The 23,517-nt window shown below is 44.0% G+C and overlaps 1 protein-coding gene across 1 annotated transcript in view; it reads right to left on the reverse strand.

The window, feature by feature from the left end:
* Positions 1-22,693, reverse strand: part of NOTCH2 (notch receptor 2) — an 84,972-nt gene extending 62,279 nt beyond the window's left edge. The window contains exons 1-4 of the mRNA XM_027694595.1: positions 22,612-22,693; positions 12,992-13,073; positions 2,838-3,097; positions 1,820-2,155 (exon numbers count right to left, since the gene is read on the reverse strand). Coding sequence (XP_027550396.1) covers positions 1,820-2,155; positions 2,838-3,097; positions 12,992-13,073; positions 22,612-22,693 — 760 coding nt within the window. The remainder of the gene's footprint in view (positions 1-1,819; positions 2,156-2,837; positions 3,098-12,991; positions 13,074-22,611) is intronic.
* Between the last annotated feature and the right edge of the window lie 824 nt (positions 22,694-23,517).

Below are 23,517 nucleotides of genomic sequence, written 5' to 3' on the forward strand. Positions count from 1 at the left end.
CATGGCCAACTTAAACAAATACAGGAAATACAGACGTGAAGGCTCTCAAAGCCGCATTAACTCAACCCCACCATACACATGGTGTAACAAGTCAAAAAAAGCAGCTAATAATCCAAAATGTGTGAGCAGTGTAGATGTGTAGCTGTTACTATAGTAATCTCGTTTTCATTTCCTGACCATAGTTCAGCCAGCCCACACACTTGTCTAAGGGAAAATCTGCTTCTACTCAGTCTTGTGTCCCTGTAAGGGAATCACTAAAGCCAACTTGTCTTATCAGCTTTACAGGATCAAGTCCCTCCAATTTCATCTTCCCCCCACCACACTGATCCCACATGAGGCCTTAAAGTCTTTGAACTGGCTAAACAGATATGACTTTCAGAAAAATCTGAAATTCTGATCATGACTGTTAATCCAGAGATATTTGGTTTATAATTTCATTTTAAAACGATGCAAAGCAGAAAAGCAATAAATTCCTTGAGAGGAAGTGTTAGTTAAGACACCAGCATTTTCAAAGCACTCTTTCTTCAAGCATAGTTAGAAATATTTGCTTTGAAAAATAAAGATCCATCCTTCTATTTTAAGATTGACTTTGATAAATTCTTCAAAGTTACATGCTTGCTCAGGCAACCCAGGAAGTTGTTGAGCAGTCACTTGCTAAGGTTGGCAATGTACATTTAGGGTCATGTGAGTCAACACCTCAAGAAAAGACCTCCAAAAAGTGAACATTTTTCACAAGTTCTAAATGCACTTTCCACACATACCTGTGAGTCCAAATGATCTTCATGAGAAGACTGTTATTCTATATTCATCCTAAACAGTATATGGCAGCTACATCTTTCACATAAATAACAACAAGAGAAATGCTTAAGGGGAGGAGAGAGTTTACTTTTCCAGATTACCACACACCAACTGCTTGTATGCCAGACTGCAATACACTTAAGTAGGAAGTCTAGTCAAAAGCATTTCCAAACAATCAGTTTCCCATGGAGTTGAATTACTCAGTAAAAAAATATCAGCCTAAAAATACTCTGATATGCAAAGACGACTAGTACTGCTCTGTGGTCGAGTATGACAAGTGGATAGGGAGCAAGAGGGACGAGACCACCAGGGCCTCAAGCAGGTGACATAAGGTCACATGTAGAGACGGGTGCCTTGGTGACCAGAGCCCAGCTTGACACACAAAACCAACACCGCCCGTGATCCTGAGCAAGCACATCATCCCTGCTGTGGATGAACTCAGGGCAGCTAACAGCATCAGAAAGCAAGCAGTCATCATTTATTTGGAGACAAAAAAGGTGTGGTGAGTTGGAAATAATATCTTGTTAGATTTGGAGGAACTGGAGAAGAAAAAAAGGAAGATAATAGAACTTAATGTGTTTTAGGGGTAAAGACAGAGAAGGAGAAAGATACACATTCATTCAAGCACTGAAGTTAACTGTGGCCTTTACTGACACAAAACTGTGTATTTATAGAGGCTTGTGTTATTGGCATTTTGCATTCCAAATAGGCATTAGGAGATACCATCCTAACCTCCTTGAATCTACCTCATAGTTCTTACCTATTTGATTCTCTACCTCTAATCAGGTTCCAAGTAAATTTGCCATTTCCAGCCGCCTTCCCTTTCCTTCCTTTCCACATCACGAAATTCCAACACTCAGAAATTAACATCCCAGCAGAGCTTCCCGCCTTGCTGAGCTTTCTCTCCCTTCTACCTTCCACTACAGACACACCACACAGAAACTCCAAGAGAAGCTTTCGGAAGAACACAGACAGGAGCGCAGAGACAAGACTAGAAAGCCAAGCACCCCGAAGCATTTACCTGGTAGGCAGTTGCACTCGAAGGTGAAGTCACTTGTTTGATGACACGTCCCTCCGTTCATGCAGGGTGACGGGGAGCAGGGCACATACACGCTCTCGCAGCGGTGCCCTGTGTAGCCTGGCTTGCACTGGCAGCGGTAGGAACCGGGCAAATTGACACAGGTCCCACCATGCTGGCAAAGCCCTGGTGTGGCACACTCATTCACATCTATCTCACACTTGGGGCCAGTGTAGCCCGGCAGACAGATGCAGGAGAACTTATTTCCAGACACAGTACATGTACTTCCATTGGCACAAGGCTGAGATGTGCAGGCATCAATCCACTGGCAATCCCTTCCTGTAGGGAACCGAGACAGATTAACAGAACGTTATTTCTGTGGAAAATAGTACTTTTTTCATGCTACCTCAAAATTATCAGTGTATTAAATCTTTGCATTATTACAGGAAACCTGATGTCTGCATTTTACAGTATTACATATGAAACGAAAATTCATTTGTGGTTACAGTATGAAGTCATTTACAGGGTAGCAGCAAGATATAGAATGTTGTGATTTATAAAAATAACCCATGACCTGAAATCATACTATACACTGACAGTCACTCTTCTTCTACATGCCCTTCAAGAGTGAAAAGACTAAGTTTCCATGCTTCTCCCCTCAGGCATCCAATTATAGTTTTCCCACAGAAAGCCTTTGCTGGCCAAATTTGCTGTCTTTTTTCCCTAGAAACTAGATTCTGAATTCAAAGTGTAACAGCCACTCCAGAGTAGCTTCTGCACTCACTTTTCCCACATGGACGACCCTACAAGATCCAAATGTTTTTCTGCTGACGTGTAAAGGGTAGGGAGTTTGAGTCCCTATTCCCCTTTGCTTTTTTTGGTCATGTAGTCATTTAGACTTCCTCTCATTTTTTATGCTGGAGTTAGAAAATTTGAGAGCATATTACTACTGCCCCAGAACATTCCAGGATGAAGCAATTCACAAAGGAGGGAGTCTGGAGGTACAAATGCAGAAGCCCACCTGTGTAACCTGGAGGACAGACACACTCGTACGTTTCCTGGCCGAGGGGATGACAAGTTCCTCCATTCAGGCAGGGCTGGGACACGTAGCAGAGGTGTGATTCTGAGTACTGACAGTCCTCTCCCGTGAATCCTGGAGCACACTTGCAGGTAGGCTTTCCTATCAGAGAGGCAACTTCACAAGTTCCCCCGTTCTTACAGGTATTGCTCTCACAAGGGTTTCTGTACTGACAGTAGTCTCCAAGAAAGCCTTCTCGACACCTGCAACAGAGAAGAAATGAATTGCAGCACACTCACCTGAAGCCTTGTTGTCCTGGGAAGATTTCAGGAATGGAAGTTCCGTGGCCACCGAAAGTCTTGAAAACTTGCCATAATTAACAGTAACACTAACAAACCTAAACAATAACATCACAGATGTAACAGGGACTTCCTGTGGGACTGTCTCAAATGAGATCACTGAAAACTTAAACTTAAGTTGTGAAATCGCTGGTTACAAAATAAATAAGCACCACATTCAGAGTTATATCAAATGCAGAACTTCGTTCTTGCACTTCCCTCCAAAACTTCAGTAAAAGCCCAAGTGTTAAAGAGTTGCCGAATAACAACTCCTTGTACCTACTCCCATTCTAACAAGCATCCTTTTCTAGAACAAAATCAAGCAGTATAATAGGTATTAACACCAGGTATTATCCATCTTTCACAATATTTATAAACATTGTAGAAATGCAGTGTCTTGGGGCCTGAAGATCTGTAGCAGATCTTTCTCCACAACGCTCCCGTGAGACAGGAATATACTGTTATCCTCATGTTGATAAGTGCATCTGGGACTGTGACATGCTGAAGCCTGCACTCAAATAGCAACACAAGCACTGCAGTCAGGTCTCCCACGCCCCTGGCTAGTACCCTAACGACAAGGTCATTGTTCCTCTGTCTCCCACAGAAAAACCAGTACACACACACTATCTACAACCAGGGCAATATTTTATACAAAGATCTCCGACTGCAGAATAATTGCAGTTATTTCTCTCTAACCTAAACTTATGTCAATACAGTCTGACTACACTTGTCAGCTGTAATCCATCTTTTAGCCGGCCTTTGTACCACAGATTTTCCATTTAACTTCCAGAGATAAAGGATGCAGGCAAATAAGCCTGCAAAGCCCACCTCTGTGTCACCCACAGTCCCATTTGCTTCTTTCAGGTAGCAGAAAGCTGCATAAAAATAACATCTAACATACAGGACTGTCCACTTGCAGCTTTTTCTATAGTGCACAGCTACATGTTTTAACTGGTGAGTAACTCAAGATACACACAGCCTGGAAGAACATGTATTTCACTTTAAAAAAAAGTCAGAGGTGAGCATTAGATATGCTTTGTTCCAGATCAGGAGAGGTGCAATTATTAAATCAATGAGTTACTCAAACCTAAAGGGAGGAGATTGCAACTGCAAGAAATACACGAAGTCTCGAGTTAGTCCTCACACGGGAATGTATCAGCAGAAAGGCTCCCTTTTTCTCAAGCACTTAAGAGTGTATGGTTGATTGGAAGGGGAAAAAAACCCCAAACCAACCAAACAACAAGCAACACTAAAAAAACCCCACCACAACAAAACACCATACCTAACTGGATAGGCTTTACAGTTCAGCTGAAAAATCAAAGTATGGTCACAAAGCTGCGTTTTAAACAGAATCCTACAGGGATCTGCCTTTGTTCCTATGCTGTTCAACACACCTATCTATGATTAACAACAGAAAACCTCAATGCTGGTCAAATGCGCAGGTAAGAGAGAAGACAAATTCTTGATAGACCACAGTAAGATGAACAGCTTAACAAGGCAGTCAGCACCCAAAATGCACTTTAGAACTGCTAAGTCACACATCTAGAAACAAAACATACAGCAACCCTCCCAAAACAGGAGACTGACCTGGGAATGGCATACTTGCTCTGGAGGGTCCTAACAGTCAGACAGAAGTGAATTCCTAGTGAGACATTTGGCCAGGAATACTTTACATGGACAAACAGCAAATATCAAAGTAGGAATAAATGAGATTATGCTACACCTGATAAATGCTTGGCACAACCATGACATGAGTTTTGATGTTTGCTCTTTAAGAAGGAAGAGCTGAAGTGAATTCAAAGAAGCCAATAGTAATGGTTAATAGAAAACTGGCCACGATGAAAAGCTCAGGTGGCTCAATCTATTTATCAAAGGGAAAAAGGAATAAGACAGTTAACCAAAAGCTCCAAGTACCTACAAAAACTCAGATTTAACAATAATTCTCAATTTAGAAGCACAGGAGATAACAGACATGAGCATTTAAAAGTTGAAGCTAGATGAATTCAAATTAGGAATAGGGTAATATCTTTAGACACAGGCAGTCTCTCAGCAGCAGAGAGAAACAACTGGAACAACGCATTTAAGGTTGCAGTGGAATTTCTCCATCACTCATGCTTGTTTAAAAGAACACCAGGATTGGCTGTTTCAGGAAGAGTATGCACGCTAGTTCAAACAAAGCTGTTCAGAGAGGTTATTATCCAAGTTATGCAAGGGGTCATTACTAGATGACCACAACTGTTTTTTCTCATGTTAAAATTTATTAACTAGCTTTAGCCATATGTGTAAAGCAGGAAAGTCACATAATAGATGTGCGTAATTGTAATTCACCATTGCCCACACCCAAATTAGGCTCCTTTCACCGTATCTTAATACTTTCAACTTCATACCCAAGAACAGACATGAAAGAAGAGATTTTGCAAGGCAAGGCAGGATTAATGAAGCTACAGAAAGCAAATCCTGAGACAATACCAATGCAGAGTATCTTCTGCCTCTTGTGCCACCCTCGGTGCAACAGCCGAAGGCTGTCGGTCAGCGCGAGCTGCAGCCACATCACACAAGAGGCTTCGGGTATTCTGGGCCTAAGCCACGGCAGTTCTATAGGCTTCCTTTAACATCCCAAATCCCTCCTCGATTCAGGTTGGAAATCAGTCCAAAAGCCAGCGGGCTACAGCACAGCTTTGCAGGAGCTCAATCACAGAGAAATCTGGCACCCAGCAAGGACGGCGGTGCCAGAAGCTGGAGGACTGCTCGACTCCCACGGCATTCAAGCCTGCACACGGTGCACTGGCTGGCTCTGCTCAGAGACCGTCTGGGTAACCACGCTTAAATCATGTCTCTGGACATCTATATACGCAGCCAGCAATTGTGTAAAGACAAACTGAACTTCAGTCCCAGAAGTCTTACAAGATTTGGTCATAGGGATTCCTTCTGGTTTTACCACCATCAGTGATGGGGGATTTGGGCAGCTAAGCAGTCCTCAGTGTCAGCAGTGCACCAAGCTCCTCAGACTAAAGGCCACAGGCACAGGACATGCACTTGTAGTTCTCTTTATCATGAAAGAGCGAGCAACAAACCAGAACTTCACAGAACCCCAACTAGGCCATCTCATCAGGCACAGAAGCTACTCCAACACCACCCACTCCACCAACAACTACAAAATAAACCAAAACACACCTAGAAGTCAAGTCCTAAAGTGATTTTTCATTGAAAGACTGTAAAGCAAACCAGAAAGTCTAGAAGAACATTTCATGTTTTGTCCAGAAGCAAACAAACCACCAAAATATGTCTCCTCTCCCACCCACCAACACTCAGGGATGCTGGAAGGTGCATTTAACTGTTGCTCCTAGACAACACTGATTAAGAATATTGCTGGTACAATTTAAAAGGAAAGCTGAGATCTGTGCTCTGAGACAACACAACCATCACCCACAAACAGCCCAGCATTTTGTACACAAATGTTCTGGTACAAAGTTGAAGAGCGCTCCAAGACCAGGCTTGTTCTGGTATCTTCTGAGGCTAATCAGAAAAACATGAGGGAAAGCTCCAGCAGGGAACAGCAAAAGCTCTTTTAACTTCAGCTCTTTATATTTGGAAGGACAAAGCCTTACAGACTGTGCCAGAGGGAACGTGCCTGCCTGTGGAAAGATGGTAGGTCAGGTACACACAGCCCTTGTACCCACCATTTTGCTCTCCCCCTGGAGAAGTCCTTGGTCACACAGTTATGCAACTTTCCCCTCCAGCAATTCAGTGCAAGCCTTTTTGAATGTTACAGAACAAAAAACCTACAGTCCAGATTTTCAACCATGTCTCCTGTCATCAACATTTCTAGGCACAAATAGTAGTAATTTAGTTCTAAATGTTGGTGTAGACAAAACTGCAAATATTTGCCCCAGATTCATGGGGGATTCATTGGGCACCACATTGTTTCGCTAAAAATAGAGGCAAACACTGCAAATGTGCAGTCTAAGTCCAGACTTTTTTAAAGGATATGATTAAACTCAACAGCAACTCCAGCTTCCCACCACCCTTGCTCTGCTCTCATCCCATCCTACTCTTTCAAGTTCCCTTTAGGAGAGGAAAAAAAAAAGCCACTTGTCTACAGAGCAGCTTAAAATTGTAGCAGCTTGTGTCAGCTCCAAATGACATGCTCAGAACAGGAAACCAAATCTTTTCCAAATAAAAGCCACTGTTTCTCCTCAGTTTTCCATCTAACACTCAGAAAAAGAAACAGGAAGATGAAGTTTGTTCTGGCACTTTCTGGAAGCACATGAGGTCTCTTAACCTACTTCAACAGGAATTTAATCTTTTAAGAACAAATTTCACATACAACTTAATTCAAATCATGATTTCTGAAAGCTAGAGAGTTTGAAATGGGAAAATGTCCTGTGGGCTGCATCAGCTATGCAGCTGCTTCTAATTAAAGCTTCTCCTTTACTCTCTCTGGGCTACTTTCCAGCACAAATACTTTAGAGCTCAGCCTTTTTTTTTTCCCCTCCTCCTTTTCAGCTCCAGCCTGCATTTGCCTTAGTTCAGGCTCTCATGGAGCTAAACAAGAGACGTAAAAACAAAACGAAGGTATTTATCCCAGTTTGAAGTATCCACAAATCCACAGAGCTGCATTCACTCTAACAACCTAATGCTGCAAGTGAAAGTAAAAGATTCACAAAAGCTGCACTTTTGGCTCTTCTGCCACAAAACCACATTGAAGTTACCTTCCAAAACTTAGTTCTCTCCTGCTCTCAACAGACTTCTGGAAAGTATGTCTGGTCTGTTGGAAAAACTTCCTCATCTGCCGTACTATATTTGCCTGGGCACATTCACAAGACAGTCTCTTCAAATGCACCTTATAGACAATTTTAACCAGACTTCCAGATGTTTGATTTTCATGGGAGTTTTCTACTCAGGCCCATGATATCATCTGGAGATGTACAGAAGGAAGCAGATGGTTTTCATTTAAAAAAGCGAAGGGAAGAATTTCCTAGTAGACTTGCTTCTCCCCCCCTCAACCCAGTACTCCCTTCTCTTTGACTGGAAGATGCTTCAACAGAGAGGGAAGAAAAAAAATGCAGTCTGATGACTAATGTGAGAAGGGTCTCAGCTATTTTGTTACAGATTTTAACCAGACTTCCCTCTGGCTCCCAGGTTCTGACTCCCACACCTACACCTCCTCTCAGGAGGGAGAACAGGATTCTCTGGTTAGCTTTACAAAGGCTCCTTCCCATGTCTCAAGGCACCCTTTTATGCGTCATACTTTGAATGCAAACTGTGGGATGGGACGGCCTCTCTGCTCTGCGTTTAAAGCACCACACAGCTATTGTTCCTCGTGCACAGAAAGCGCCTCTCCAGCGTTCCACTCCACGGTGCTCCGAGGAGCAAGACCAGCCACAGTCTGAACAGGCAAGGTTTAGTTCAGCTTTTTCTGCCCATCAGAGCACTGAACAGCTTTTGGTCTGCACAATAGAAAATTTTGACCGAGTGACTGAAGTCACAATTCTGTTCCCAGAATTGAAGCTAACAGTGTGTGTACCCTCCCCTTTTTCCTCTGACCTGGTCTCAAGGGTCTCCTTTAGCTTCTGAAAGGAGACAGAAGGAAACAGAAAAGGGCAGATCATTCTCAGAAAGGGACAACTTTTCAACTTCTGCATTTAGCCTCTTCTGGAAAACTCTCAGACCTCATCCTGCTACAAGGTCTCCTATGGGTATTCCCCATTCACTGGTCTAGGAGTGATTAGTCTCATGAGACAGATCCTAAGAAGATGATATCAGCTGCAGTCTCAGAAGCAGTGCTGCAGTCTAGGATCTTGCCTTCAGCCCCAGAAGTCCTCTTAAATCCAAGCTAAAATTAATTTATGAAGATCTAGCTGGAAGGAAAGGTAGGAAAAAACCTGGCAGGGGTGTCGGAATTACTGATGGTTAGAAGTGGGATAGAAGCCCCTTATTGCCATGCCATTGCTGAGTTGAGTTTAGCATTTTTTGAGGTCCTCCTGTTGCCAGTCTGCAGATAAGAGGTAAAAACTCTATCATGCAATGTAAAAGGTACACAAAGTTCTGCACCTGGTGAAAAAAACGCTGCTTGCTGAAGAGAGAGGAGCACACAAAGCTGCACAAACCCTGACAGCTTGGGGCATGAAAGGATGTGCTGAAGGAGACTGTGCTTTCAGCACCTCAGTCTCCCCATTTGACTAAGCACAGCTGTGAGGTTTTTTTACACCATGAGGATTAACAAAAGACCTTAGTGTTAGAGCAGTACCTGGTTTCATACAGGGCTATGGCTATCCCTTCTGGACACATGAATTGCAACAGTCCTAAGGTCAAAAATTCAATCTTCAAAGCCTGCCAAGCATGAGAAGTAGCAAGGCCCAGTTTCCTCCCTAAACCTTGGAGCACCCCTATGTCAACTCCCTTCCCACTTCTGCTTCTCTCCCTGGCACAGTCTTGCTTCTGCTCCCTGTCACTGGGGCGGGAAGTCGGGAGAGGCCACAGCTGTCAAACATGGAGAAATCAGTTAAGAAGCTCTATCCTTTAGGGCCCAGCCCCACTCCAAGCACAGAGGGACTACTCAATCCTGCATCCACCTGCAGAGCAGAGCAGACCCTTACGCTCAGAAAACAGCAGCCAGAGATGCGAAAATCTCTGCTTAGCTTGTCCTTGAAGCAGCTCCTTGTACCCACACCTTCCTTCCCAGCCCGCTGCAACTGCAGAAACACTGCAAGTTCACAGTACTATCCCACAGACTCTTCCTACTACTGCTTCCCCAGTCATCCAGCAGCAAGGAAGACGAGAAACAGTTTTCCTGTGATGTTCACAATTAGTGTTAAGCAACAAGGAACCATTATCCCACTTCTCTGCTGGATATGAAAGGATGCCAGAAGACTCCTTCGTGTTTGACACCTCAGTGTGCAAAAGGCTGCCTGGAGATGCTTTGAGGGGAAAAAAAAAAGCCACCATCACAACAACAAAAACCCATCACAGTGCAATGCAAAGCCAAACTCCAAACTGAACTGAAACTGTTTTTCATCAAAGCAGGACTTAAAAAGCTTGGAAGGATGGGTGCCCTCTACAACGTTGCTGCAGATACAGGCATATTCCTTGGAATAAGGCCTGCACCTTCACCATGCTGGTGGCTGAATGAGCATAGAAAGAGCTCTCACACAAAAAAATCTGGCCTTGGAAGATGCAAACGCAGGAATGTGTAATTTTCTAAATATAAAATCAAGGTCAGAAGAGGTCAGGAACTCTATCAAACAGTGCCACGGAACGACAGCCATAGGCCAGCAGCGTCACCAAGGGAACGGAGCTACTTAAAGGGCGCTCACAAGAGCAATCTGATAAAGATCCAACCCCTGCTTCCTTACAAGGGTCACAATCACTGTTCCCATAACAGATGCCAGATACACCATAATAAAGGTTTCTTAGTAGAAAACCAGCTTTTTTTTTTTTTTTTAATAGAGTTGATGCTACAGGATTTTCGGATAAAGAAAGCTGTTTAAGCACTAAGCTGCCATTAGCTGCTGGGCCAAATATCTAGACTAGGTGCTTTGTTATCAGTGCTTACTCATGTCTTATGACATTTGATTTCTGCTGATGCAGGTTCTCCCTCAGCCATTCGCTTGATTCTTACAGACAGTAAGATTGACTGGATGGCCTGACCACACACTACAACAAACAGCTCGGCTGAGAGGAGACACAGAAAGAGGAAGAGAGCCTGTTACAACTTATTGCTCAGCAGAGGAAGTACTGTAGATAACTTGAAAAAAGTGGAAGGGGTGGAGATGTTGCTAATCATTGAGTGATCCTGCAGAGCCAGAAGCCAAGCTGCTTGTTTTAATAATAAATTCAGTCTCCTGAGCAAAAACATTTATACTCTTACAGCCATCAAAAATTCAGAAAGTCGTACTAAACCAGATTGAAAGTTCCCCTATTCAGAGTTCCTCATAGTGCAGGAAAGAAAAAAAAAGTTAAAACCAAAACAGGATGCTAAGAATCAGGCTGCTAAAGGTAGAGACTCCACAACTGAGGTGGGTTTTGCTACTTCTTTCCTTCCTTTCTGCAAAAAGAGTTCTTGAGCCACAACCAAAAAAAAAAACAAACCAGACACATACTAATCTCTGTATGCAGTCCTCTATTGGCCTTTCCAATCACTCTGGCACCTGCAAAGGAACTGAGCTGCTACTTGAAGGAGGGGTTGGCTTAAAACCTGCAAGAACACTCTGCACAAGAAGGAGGAAGGCAACATTAGAATTATAAATAACTCTATGCACTAAAAAATGTAGAGTGGTCAAAGCTGCCACTGTAATGAGGGAAATGTGTCAAGATCTGGACTGCACTACAAATAGTGAACAGAAGTTAATCAGCTGAACAAACTTAGACTATTAAAAAAACAATTGTTAGGACATGGTTAAGAGAAACATGCAAGTTGAAGAAAACATCCTTAGGAAGGTACAAGCAGCACCAACATCAACACCAGTCTTATTACCTTCCTTGTGACCTACATTCTTTGGCTTCCAACTACCATGCTTAAGTACACATCAGAAAGACCTACTAACGTCACACTATTTCTTGTTTCAGTCTCAAAATACAAGCGTAAAGTAGGAAAAGTTCCAGCTTTCTTTTCAGAAGGGCAGCTCGTTTCAGCCGACATCAATACAAAGCCGTGGAAAGGAAAAGACCAGGAAGCAGTAGGAGTTGGAAATTTTAAAAGAAACTTACACGGAATAACAAGTCACATATTTGCTTTTCTGTGGCCTTTCAGCACATCAGGTATTGATTTGAAACTGAGAAGAACCTCAAATTAGATTATGATTTCCCCTTTGTGTGTCACAGGTGCAATTTAAGTATATAGAGTTTTATGTACCACATTAATAGAGAACTAAAGGTTGTGGCTAGGGAAGATGGATGTGTAAAGAACGGTAAAGAGCAGAACTGTGTGTTAGCTAGGCTGAATCAATAAGACAAAACTCACTAATATTTAAAGAATTCTGGCATTAAGATAGTGATTTAGAACGCTAGAAAATTACATAACTTGCACTGATGAAGTAAACACTGTTTCAAAGAGAATCAGTTTACTGCAGACATAGTAAATTAAACCTGCCAATCAAGGAGGATACATCTTTCAACAAAATATCCCTTCATTAAAAAAAAAGAAACCAAAATCCAAATAGTGCAGTTTGAAAGGTGAACTACATTTAAACAGATGTGATATCATTGTCCAGACATCACACACCCTATCAAAGCTTCTGCTGATGAGTTTTCCATGCAGCAGCAAAGTGAAGGCACCACTGAAGATGGGTGTCAACATTTATCAAAATCAATTACATTATAAAAACAAACAAGGATGTTTGTTTGGATTGTTTTGTTGGTTTGTTTTTGCAACTCCCAGATATTACCTGCACTTAAGCATGTAGAAGGGAACTGAGATGCTTCAAAGTGCAGAATAGTTCTGAAAAACCGCAAAAAATATTCAAACTGGGGCTGAAGCTCCAAAAAGTAAGGCAGGCTAAAAGATGAAGAGCAAGTTTCAACTTAACTTGTGGGCCTGGAAACAAGGTACAGAGTTTACCTCTATGATTGATTTGGCCTCAGTTCCTCATTTAATGCAAAGAAATCCTACTGACAAGATCCAAACCCAAGAATTCCAGATTTCTTACATTACAAAAAGCTAGAAGACAAGAAGTAACACATTATCAAGAAACATCAACAGTCCTAAAACTTATGCTGAAAGCAACCAGTAAGAAAATCTTAAGAATTCACATTTCCTTTCTAGTAGGACCCTGAATGAAAGATTGGTAATTAAATGGATTAGAAATGAAACCAACTTACTTGCAATATCCTGTACCATTTTGATATGAAATGCACTTTCCCTCATTAACACATGGCTTGGAATCATCCATACACTGCAAAGCTGAAAGAGAAGAAAATAGTCAAATCAGTAACCACAATATGTGTCAAGTCAAAGCTTCATTAGCATATTTGGGCAAATGAAAATTTTATAGGACTGGAACAAAAACAAAGACACTATCACATAGTTTAATTTCATCTCTGGCAGCATCAAAAGAGCCAGACTGAAAGAAGAATCAAATACAGATTTGTTCATCAGGCAACCAAATCTTTCCAGAATTTCTGTTAGGCAGATTTTCAAAGCAAAGCACTCAGTAATTTCAGCAAGCTACAAAGGCATTCATGTCAGCACCTGCATATTTTGGGTTAAATGTCCTCAGTTACTACTTTCTGATCAAAATTCTGGACTGAAAGTCTCTGAAATAAGAGGCAAGTACCCCCAAGCCTTCTTACAGAATATTTTGTCTCAAACTCTTTTCTTCTTTTTTACTATCTCTAAGGACACTTTGCACTGAAACAGGGCCATCCGTCCCTCATGAGCTCACCTGCCAAACATCTCTAGCAATCCAGAGTTTTCTACAACATCTACTGTTGTGGTATTCTGATTTCAGACAGAATTGTGTTTGAGAGCAAGCGAAAACATCAGAGCTGTTAACGACTTCCGGCAAAGAATTTGGTATTTCTAAGGAGGAGATGCTCTAACTCAAACTCAGTGTTGTCACTGCTATGTTTTAAAAGAGGCATTAAGTATGATACCATTCAGGGCTGCTCAATTTTTATCCAAATCTACTGGAAGCTCTAGTGAAGTCTGTCCTGATGGAACCAACACACCAGCTCCGGCTCTGGCAAGTGCTCAATCACAGGGACCTGAAGCAGCACTCTGTGCCTATTTCTGAAGTGACCAGAAGGGTGAGAATTATGAAACCCTGCAGGAGCAGAGGGCACTCTGGAACCACAAAAATTTAGCTAGTCCACCTAGATCACAGCCTGCCATTTGAATAGCACCAAACCAGCAGATAAAAGCTCCTGGAACCAGATCATCTGGGTTCTATCCCAAACTTATCCCCATACTAAGAAGTCACAAGCTCTTCCCAGCCTCCGATGCTGTTTCCTGGTTCCCAAACTCAAACAATTCCATGCTTTTATGGACCTCATTTCCACAACCTTTTTGTATTTGGGAAAGCATTTCAACAATCTTAATTAAAGGCACCTACAGGCAAAAATAATACCCAACCACCTAAACTGCCAGCTGCTGTACGGTAGATTGCCCCCCCCCTTTTTTTTAAGGATGGTTTTCCTTTCCCCAAGAGGTATTAAATTTCCAATACAAATTCAGTAAGGGGCCCCAGGGAAAACTGTTCCAAACCACCACTGAAGTTGATACACTGATGACCTAAGGAATGGGATTCAGAAACAGAAGAGTTAACACACCAGTCCCACTAAGCTCTCCCTGCAACTAGCCCAAATTCAGTCCAGCAATTGGACAACTTGGAACAGACTTTAGTTCTGCTGTCCAGAGCTTGAAGTGTTATTTCTCAATAACCCTGGAGCACATAAACAGGTCACACACACTACGAGGCACTATAGGAACGTTTCATGCTTGCAATCCCTAAAGAGAATACAGTTAAATTAAACTCAGTTCCCCAGGAAAATTATCAGTGTTTCCCACAATACAAGTATGCTTATTGCTGTTAACTTGAGTTCTGAAAAAGGGGCACTTGGATGGCGCTGCTTCTGCAGAGCTCTCAGGAAATGAACAAAATTCCACTCTGAGCCCCTTTCAGATAACCCCTGAGGTCAGGGTAACTAAGCGACCGAAATATTAACACGGATTTTGCACGGCATTCCCTCCCACAGAGGGCAAGAACACTTACGCTGATTTGCACCTGTCTGACAATTTTTATCCCATTTAACGGCAACATCCACCCGGCTTTGACTCCCAACTTCATCTGCTGCTGTCTAACACTGCAGCAGCTTGTTTTCACAGTGAAGATTAGCTCCAGTTAGCAGAGCTCGGTTACACTATGTCCAAGAGAAACTGCACTGTGTCCAAGAGAAAGTGTAATGATTCCGACAACTCCCACCACCCATGCTACTCCAGGGAAATGGAGGAGGGTTAAAGCAAGCCTTCCCACATTTCAGAGAACCACGAGGGGAAGCAGGCTTGGTATTCTCATCTCACTACCTTGAATTTTCATTCTTTTCACACCAATCAAGCCAGTGAAGCAAATACTCAGAGGATTATTTCTTTTGTGCTCAATCTTTCAAACACAATTTTGTAATCTCGTCGAGTACCCGCGTCCCCAGTGAGAACTGAGCAGCCAGTTGATTTTGTAACCCACATAGTAAAAGCTTAACTAGCACTTGGCCAAAAACACCTCCCAGCACAACTGCACGGAGGGGAACAAGAGGCTGATGGCTTTCGGGGTCACAGTGAGGATCCAAATCAGTGATTCCAGTTTGGCTTCCTAGGCCAAATACAGACACACCAGAGAGGATTTAGCAAAGTAATGATTAATTTTTTGCCCAGGTTTTTGACAAATTATTACCACCTTGAACTGCTGTTTAGCAGGTCATTAAACTACTACCAGCCCTTACAATTCTTTAACAGAGACAATGGGGCAATAAATTTTTAAATATATATTTTGTCTATAGTAACTCAGAAGTGAAAGACACTAAGAAAAAGCACAAAATATTTTCAGCTTTGGACTAAAATAGGTTGAAAATAAATATTCTGAAATGCAACTAAAGCTGAAGTGAATGTAAATGTAACCATATTCTATATTAAAATGAGTATTAAAGAGCCACGTGATTTCTTTAAAAAAAAAAAGAAATCACAAGGGAAATCAAAAACTACAGTTCTCACAGTAAAATTAGCATTTCTTTGCACAAAGCACTGTCTTCCTGTATTTCATGATATCTTCCACAATTTCACAATGCATGCAAAACATGTCATTTCAACACTACTTACTTCAAAAGCTACTTCTCTGCTACTCTAACATGTTGTGCTCAAGAGTTAACAGTATCAGGAACTTTACCTTCAACCTCAGCAGCATAAAAAGTTTGTTTCACTACACTCATTATGTTAACTGGGAATACTCTGGTGCCTACAGCATGAGAGAAGACAGCCTTGTCTTGAAAAGATAAAGCCATATACAGAGAGCACCAGCACGCTGTCAAGGCTTTGAGTCCTACACGTTGATTTTGACAGTTTTTTTCTGCGTTTAACAAAAACAGAAATGGTGAATTGTTAGGTGGTTTTCTGGACTTGCCACAGCTTGGCAAAACCACCAAGACCACCAGAAGCTGGGTTAGCCCAGACCAAGCACAAGCAGTGATGTTTCCAGCCCTCACACCCTGATGTGGTGGAAGGCTTGCTCCTGCACGCCAGCAGCTCTTCAAGGGGAAATCCCATGGCTTTCTCAGGTACTCAATTGCTTCATAATTTTTATCAGTCCCTTTAGGGACTATTGGGAAGACACCTCACGATTTTTGAAAGACTGGCTTCTCATGAACTGGGCAGGCCACCGTTTGTGAAAGGAGTACCCAACTTCTGGCAGTCATTGCAGCTGAGTTTGAAGGATTTCTCAGATAAGGGCTCTAAGCGCAGGCGAGATGAACACTGTTAGCAATACAACCCAACCTGGAGTCCATACAAACGCTGCACGTTCCTGCATTGAGATGCAAACTCTAAACTGACATTGAACATCCTACTAGAACAATTTTCCAAGGCCAGAGGGAAAAATAGATAGCCACTGCTGTAAAACAAGCACAAGCAGAAAGCGCTACTTGCAGATACATACAGAGAGTGTTGAGATTCTCAACACCCAAATCCAAAGCTCACACTTGACTGGAACACAGTGTTACCTAGGTTTAATTTTTTTGGCTAAAGAGACAGTTACAGCAAATCTAGGAGAAAAAGAAAAGTTTTGTTTCTGCCTCATTGTTCTTTACAATGCCAAGATGATCTGGAAGTTGTGATTTGGTTTCCACACTTCATCTGCCCACTATATATTCAGATATTTTCTAGGCTAGAAAATTAAAAGAAATAGTGAAGGATTAAGATCAGAAGCTGTGTCAGAGTTCAGCTTTTAAAAGAGCTTTGATACAGGGAAACAGATCCATAATCAGAGCAAGTCTGAAAGGGCTTTGTTACAACTACTAAAAGGAAAGTAATGCCAGTAAACTCCTTGCCCACAAATTCAGTAAAAGTAAAGCAGAAATAAAAATGAAAAATACCAAAACAATCAATGCCGCGAAAAAGAGACGTTATAAAGCTGGTTTCCTGTAGCTCTGTGGTTGATTATCCTGCATCTAAGAAGGTGCAGGCTCTGACCAAAGGTTTTACTGCAAATAAGGGGAGAGTGATATTCTGGCAGAGAACATAGCTGTACCAGCAGCTCAGCTTTCTCCTCGGAAGGACACTATATCCTCTTTCTGTCCATAAATTTTTCATTAAGTATCAGAACCGAGACCTTTGTCATTTGTGGTTGAAACTTGTCCATAGGTTCAAAACCTCTCATGGGAGAGGAGGGAAAACAACCTCCTTGAGCATACAAAAAAAAGTCAGGCTAAAAACACATTTAAGACCAGAAAGAAAACCAAGGACAAAATAGGTTTCAGGAACATTTAAGTAGACAGTGTATTTTCTGTCTTGACTGAAACTCATGAGAAACAGCCTGACATTTCAACTGTGCTACCCATTATGTATTAAGAGAAAGGAGAGAAAAGGATTTGAAGCCCTCAAACAACAGCCACACAAGATGCATGGAAAATCCCATGCTCAAGGTTGTTTGTCAGAGGTGGATCAGCTCTGAAGAGGACGACCATCAGCATGGCCACCAGCTACACAACAAATCGAGGGGGTCTCAAATTCCAAGGAAGCAAAAAACAGCTGCTGATTCCCTTCAGGAAAAACAGAGCGTGAAAAAAGCAGTTAAAGGAAAATGCTGAAACATGAGGTACATTCTGGAGGAAGGTCCTCCATGTGCAGAAAGGGACAAAATCCTTCCACAGCAGCACCACGCACCACACAAACAACTGCTGAGAAAGCTGGTAAGGAGTAAGCAGCACTCCACATATGGAGAAAACACACAAAAGATAACAAAATTTTGGAGGAAAACCACAAAGGACTAATTACACTATTCACTAACCTCAAGAGATTACAGTTCCAGTGAGATTACGTACCAGGGAAGAACCCATAGTAAATAATACCAGGGAAGAACCCATAGTAAATAGCAGCTAGCTGAAAATAGGAAAAGAGCTTTTTCTTTTTTTCTGAAGAACAGATCATCCCATGGCAGCCACATAGAGGGGGAAGGAAGCAAACTGGTAAAAATCCTTACTGTGAAAAAGGGGTGAAGCCTGATACTCAGCTCAGATTTAGAAACTGTTAACATTTGGGGAATTTAAACAAGCTGACCAGTTTGCACTTCACAGAGAGAGGGCAGTAGTTAAGGACAAAGCTTGTCTACAGGGCATGGAAATAGTCTGTAAAGTAAAATGCTTTAATCAGATTAAGACATCTCCAATGTTTTCACACACAAAGGCCTGAAATCGATTGGATAACACAAGACTCATCAGCTAAGAAGCTAAGCAGAGCTCAGAGGAGTGTGAAGGCAGTCAACCAACACCCCATACTTTTTGGGAGAGAAATCCCCAGTATCTAAACTGGTCTCCCTCACCAATGTGTATAGACAAGTGTAAAAAATTTGAGAAGAGAATATTTAAGTGGCTTTCAGAAGAACCAGCCAGTAAAGAAGAAGAAATTCTGCTACAGAAGTTCATCAGATTTTTTTGAATTCAAGAATGCCAACAGCAAATCTGACTACATGCATCTCTCTCAGACACACAAAACTCCATGCCCTGCCATTATCTGTTTCAGATCTCTCCTCCAAACATCTAGGAACCATAAAAACTACTAATTGGCCCTCCTATGAACAGAGCTAAGGATCATCATGCAAATTCACAAATAGAGTTGAAGTCTTTTGTCATCAGTGTCTCAGGCCCAGGAAGCTACAGGATGACTTATTTATGTTAGATGCAGCTACAGTTCATGTGATACTGTTGCTGTTGAAAAACTACTGATAAAAGCTCACATTATAATAGTATTGAATTCAGGATGAACTCATAACACAGTTTGAAGACTGTCAGTCGCCATATTCTCCATCTCCTTACACAGCTACTGTTCCCTGCCTTCCTCTATTTTCAGTTTTCCAAACAAAGCCAAAATGCCTAAAATCCAGAACTGCAACATAAAGCACTTAGTTGGGAAAAAAAAAAGTTTTCAACAAAAAAATGTAGGGAGGGTAATTAAAGAGCTGAAGAGGTATTGGTGTTTCCATGGCAATCTGGCAGGCGGGAGCCATGCTCGCCTCTTCTCCAAAGTCTTCCGTCATTCTCCAGCACTAAATCTTTATTAATTTGAACATTAAGCATGTTTGCCTGTGCAGAAATGTTATCCCACTACTTGTGCTGAGCAGCGCTTCCGCAGCCATCCAGGGTGTTGTCAGAGAAGCAAGATGAAGACTTGCCGCACGGAACAAACAGCAGACGCCCGTGCCATTTTGAGATACAAAGCTCTTTTTTCATAGCCACAGCAGTCTAAAAAAAGGACATGTGCCCTAGGAACAGATTATTTTCTAAACAGAATGGACGATTATTTCTGCAGATCTCAGATGACCCTGTTTAGAACGATGTAAGCACTGTTTCTTCTAGGCGGGCACTGACAGCCCTTGACTCCTGTTGTCAAGATGATTTCAAAGTGAATTCATAAAGACTAAGAATATATCCACAAAAGGACTTTTTAACACAGATGCTTAGGAAAGCTCCTTTTTTCCTCCAACATTTCCCGAACACATCCCAAAGGACGAGTGAGAATTAATAATCACTGTATCCATTCCCCACTTAACAGTCATTAGCCAAGAGTACAAACTTAAAGGAAACGATGTTACATCTGGAGTGACAAAGCATCACTGCTTGGTTTTGATATTAAGTCCAGAAGAAACAGGCTGCCAGAGTCCTGCTGCTGCTTTTCCACCTACTCCTTCTCCTGGGTTCCAAGTCCAGCCACCCATACCCTCTCATGGCACAGACACCAGTTTTGAAAACAGGAGAAGCTAGACAGGACCAGAGCCTGCTGAAGGGAATCACCCACCTATTGCAACAGCAACAAATAAAAAAAAAAAAAAAAAGGGAAGTAGTTGTGAAGGCTGACAAAAACCCAACCCATCCACTATAATATATTCGAATGCCAAATGCCACCAGGGGTGTGAGTCCTCCTTTCCCAAGGATTCAAGTCCTGAGAACATCAGCAGGAGGATCTTCATGTATTTCTAATCTGACTAAGTGATGCCCTGCAGGAAGTGATGGGAGTTAACCAGATTCTCATCGTGTTCCCTTTTGAAAGTCTAAATCAGCATCTTTGATAAGAACAAATTTGATAGACAGTAACACCTTCAGAAAATCAAGTCCAACTTGCTCTCCCATAAGCAAATCCATAACAAGCAGACCGGTGCTGTCAGCATTATCTGAAGTCCTCCAAAGTTTCACTGTTTGAATACTAAAGACTTCAAACTGCAGTCCACGCCAGCGCAGCACTGATTAAAAATCCATTGTAACCTGTTAGAAACATGGGCTGGCAGGCAACAGCAGCCTGGTGAGGCAGAACTCAAGACTTAAGGACAGTGGGTAATTAGGGTGGGCTTAACAGCCAGGATTCCTGCCTGATCAGAAGCGAAGGGAATCTTTCACAGCCAATTATCAGGTGAGTATCCTCACCAAAAGCGCAGGTGTTGCTGCCCCACCCCAGCTTACTGCACCTTCAACTGCAGCCCTTTGCAAAACTAAACTGGAAAAGCAAGTTACTGCACCATGGGGCTTGCATGATGAGGCAGGGCTGAGTAGTCCAAACCATAGCGTTTAGTGCATCCAGGAGCCTCCTATTTATTGACCAAGAGGGCTGACATCAGGTACCTGCCCTTTCTTGCACAAGAGCATCAAGCCAGTTGAATACGCACCTGAACATACCCTTTCGGTGATTTCATCTTTCCCTTTCCCATTAATTCAAGCCACAGCTCCCACTCCCAAGAACAAGATGCAGGTCAGTATCTCATGAAAAACAGGAGTCACTTTCAGCCTGGAAAGGGATTTCACCCACAAAACTTTGGGAGAATGGGAAGATCTCAACCAGCCTTACAGGTGTCCATACCCAGGCAAGTGACAACAAGTGATGCCACAGCTATTTCTCCTCTCAGCCCATCAGAGAAGGAACCAGTAGGGCCAGCAATAAGCTGGTAAATTGCTGGTATGAAAGTAGTTTTAATAAGCGCACGTGACATTCGGTCTTCACAAAAATAGTATTTTGCCATCTTACATCTTACCATGTAAGCCGTTTCCAGAAATAACAGTTCTACTGTTATTTGCACTGTTATGTGCACCATATCTCTACCCTAGCAAGAAAATGTATTTCTGAATCTATAAGACACCTACACTTGAAAGACCCTTTCATTTTCCAGCCCCTTTTGAGCAAACCTGGCCAAAACACGTTCGGGAAAACACCTTTTTTTAACCCCAACCATCTTCTTGCAACATATTAGTAAAACTAAGTAAGTCAGATTTCAGAGGGGCTTACTGGAAAAAAAAAAACAAAAAAACATTTCTCCCAGGAGACAAATAATGACCATTTCAGAGTCAAAACAGATCGACTGATTGACCAACTACTCTGTGTCCAAACCGGCAGAAGTGGTTAAAGCTCTGCAGACAACAATTTCCACTCCTAACCATACCGAACAACAAAACTAATTATCACTGTCTTGGTCGCTCATGCCCTAAACAACTCCCACTAACACCTTCTCCCATCGCTGCACTGTTCACAAGTCATCTGAAGAGCAATCCAGCCTCTCAGGAGTAAAAAGAAGGAATGAGAAGTCACTGCTGGTCCTCGACAGCTCTAACGTGCTGCAAGGCTGCACAAGCTTTACTCCAGGAGCAGGAGATCCACCAGAACCCACCAGTTATGTCTATGGACCAGTGATCCAGCCCAGTTATAAAACATACTGAAAACGCCAGCGCGAAAGGGGGAACAGTGACAAAAAGCGGCGCTTTCCCCAGATGTGCACACATGGCTTCATCGCGCCTGGACCGACTGAAAAGAGGAGGAGGAGGACACGTAGAGATTCCCTCCGTGTGTGCAGGAATGCCCCCAACAAAGGCTCGGTGCGCAGGTATGCGGAGCGCCGGGCGCCGCAAACCATTTTCTCCCCGCGTTTTTAAAGCCCAGCCCCGCAGCTCCCCGGGAGCAGCGGCGGTGGCACATCCATCCCCGCCACGCTCCGCCAGCCAGGGGCGGCTTTCCCGCCGCGCGTGGGTGCCGCGGGGGAGCGGCTCCCCCGGGAGCGCCGTTCCCACGGGAGCGCGGTTCCCGCGGGCGCTCAGCCCGCCGCGCACACCGACCCCCGGCGGTCCCGGACCCCCGCGCGGCGACACCCGGGCGCGGGTGCCCATCCCCGGCGGGTGCGGGGCCGGTCCCCCCCGCCCCCGCGCAGCCCCTCGCCCCGCGCACACACACACACCCCACCCGCCCCGCGCCCCCCGGCACTCACCGGCGGCGGGCTCGGCGCGGCGGAGCACGGCCAGCACCAGGGCGAGCAGCGCGGCGAGCGCGGGCCCCGCTCCGCGGGCCATGGCCACGGCCGCTCCCGCCGCCACGGGCTCGGCGGAGGGATCTGGGCGCCCGCCCGCGCGGAGGGACACGGCTCGAGCCGCAACGCCCCCGCTTCCTCCGCCGCGCCGGGACACGCCCCGCCCGGGTCGGCCCGCCGCCAGGGGGCGCCAACACCGCGAGAGGAGGGGCGGGAACGGGGCGGGGCCGGGAGGGAACGGGAGGGGATGGGGAGCGGGATAACGGGGCAGCGGGGATGGGGATAACGGGGCAGCGGGGATGGGGAGCGGGATAACGGGGCAGCGGGGATGGGGGTGATGGGGGCCGGACTGTGGGGATAGGGATGATGATGGGAAAGTGGGGATGGACCGTAGGGAGGGGAGATAATGGGGGGAGTGGGGATGGGGAATGATGGGGGATTGCACTGTGAGGATGGGGAAGGACGGGTGGATGGTCCTGCTGGAGCGTGGGGATGGACCTTGAGGAGAGGGATAATGGGGGGGGCGGGGATGGGGAATGGTGGGGGCATGGACAGTGGGGATAGGGGATGATGGGGGAGAGGGGATGGCAGAGTGCAGGGATGGACCCTGGGGATGGAGTATGATGTGGGGAAGTGGAGACAGGGGATGATGGGGGCAGTGTGGATAGACCATGGGTATGTGGGATGACAGGGAGCAGTGGGAATGGGGGATGATGGGGGCAGTGGGGATGAGGGCGATTGGCAGCAAAGGATGGGGGGATGGAGAGCCAGGGCAGCAGGACATGTTGTCGTGCCCCTGCAGGGTGGTGGCGGTGGTGGCAGGTGCCCACAGGGGAGGACAGCAGGGTTCTCCACCGGACACGCTGC

This window comes from Neopelma chrysocephalum, unplaced genomic scaffold (genome assembly GCF_003984885.1).
Source record: "Neopelma chrysocephalum unplaced genomic scaffold, ASM398488v2 Primary Assembly neopelma1_98, whole genome shotgun sequence".
Lineage (NCBI taxonomy): Eukaryota > Metazoa > Chordata > Aves > Passeriformes > Pipridae > Neopelma > Neopelma chrysocephalum.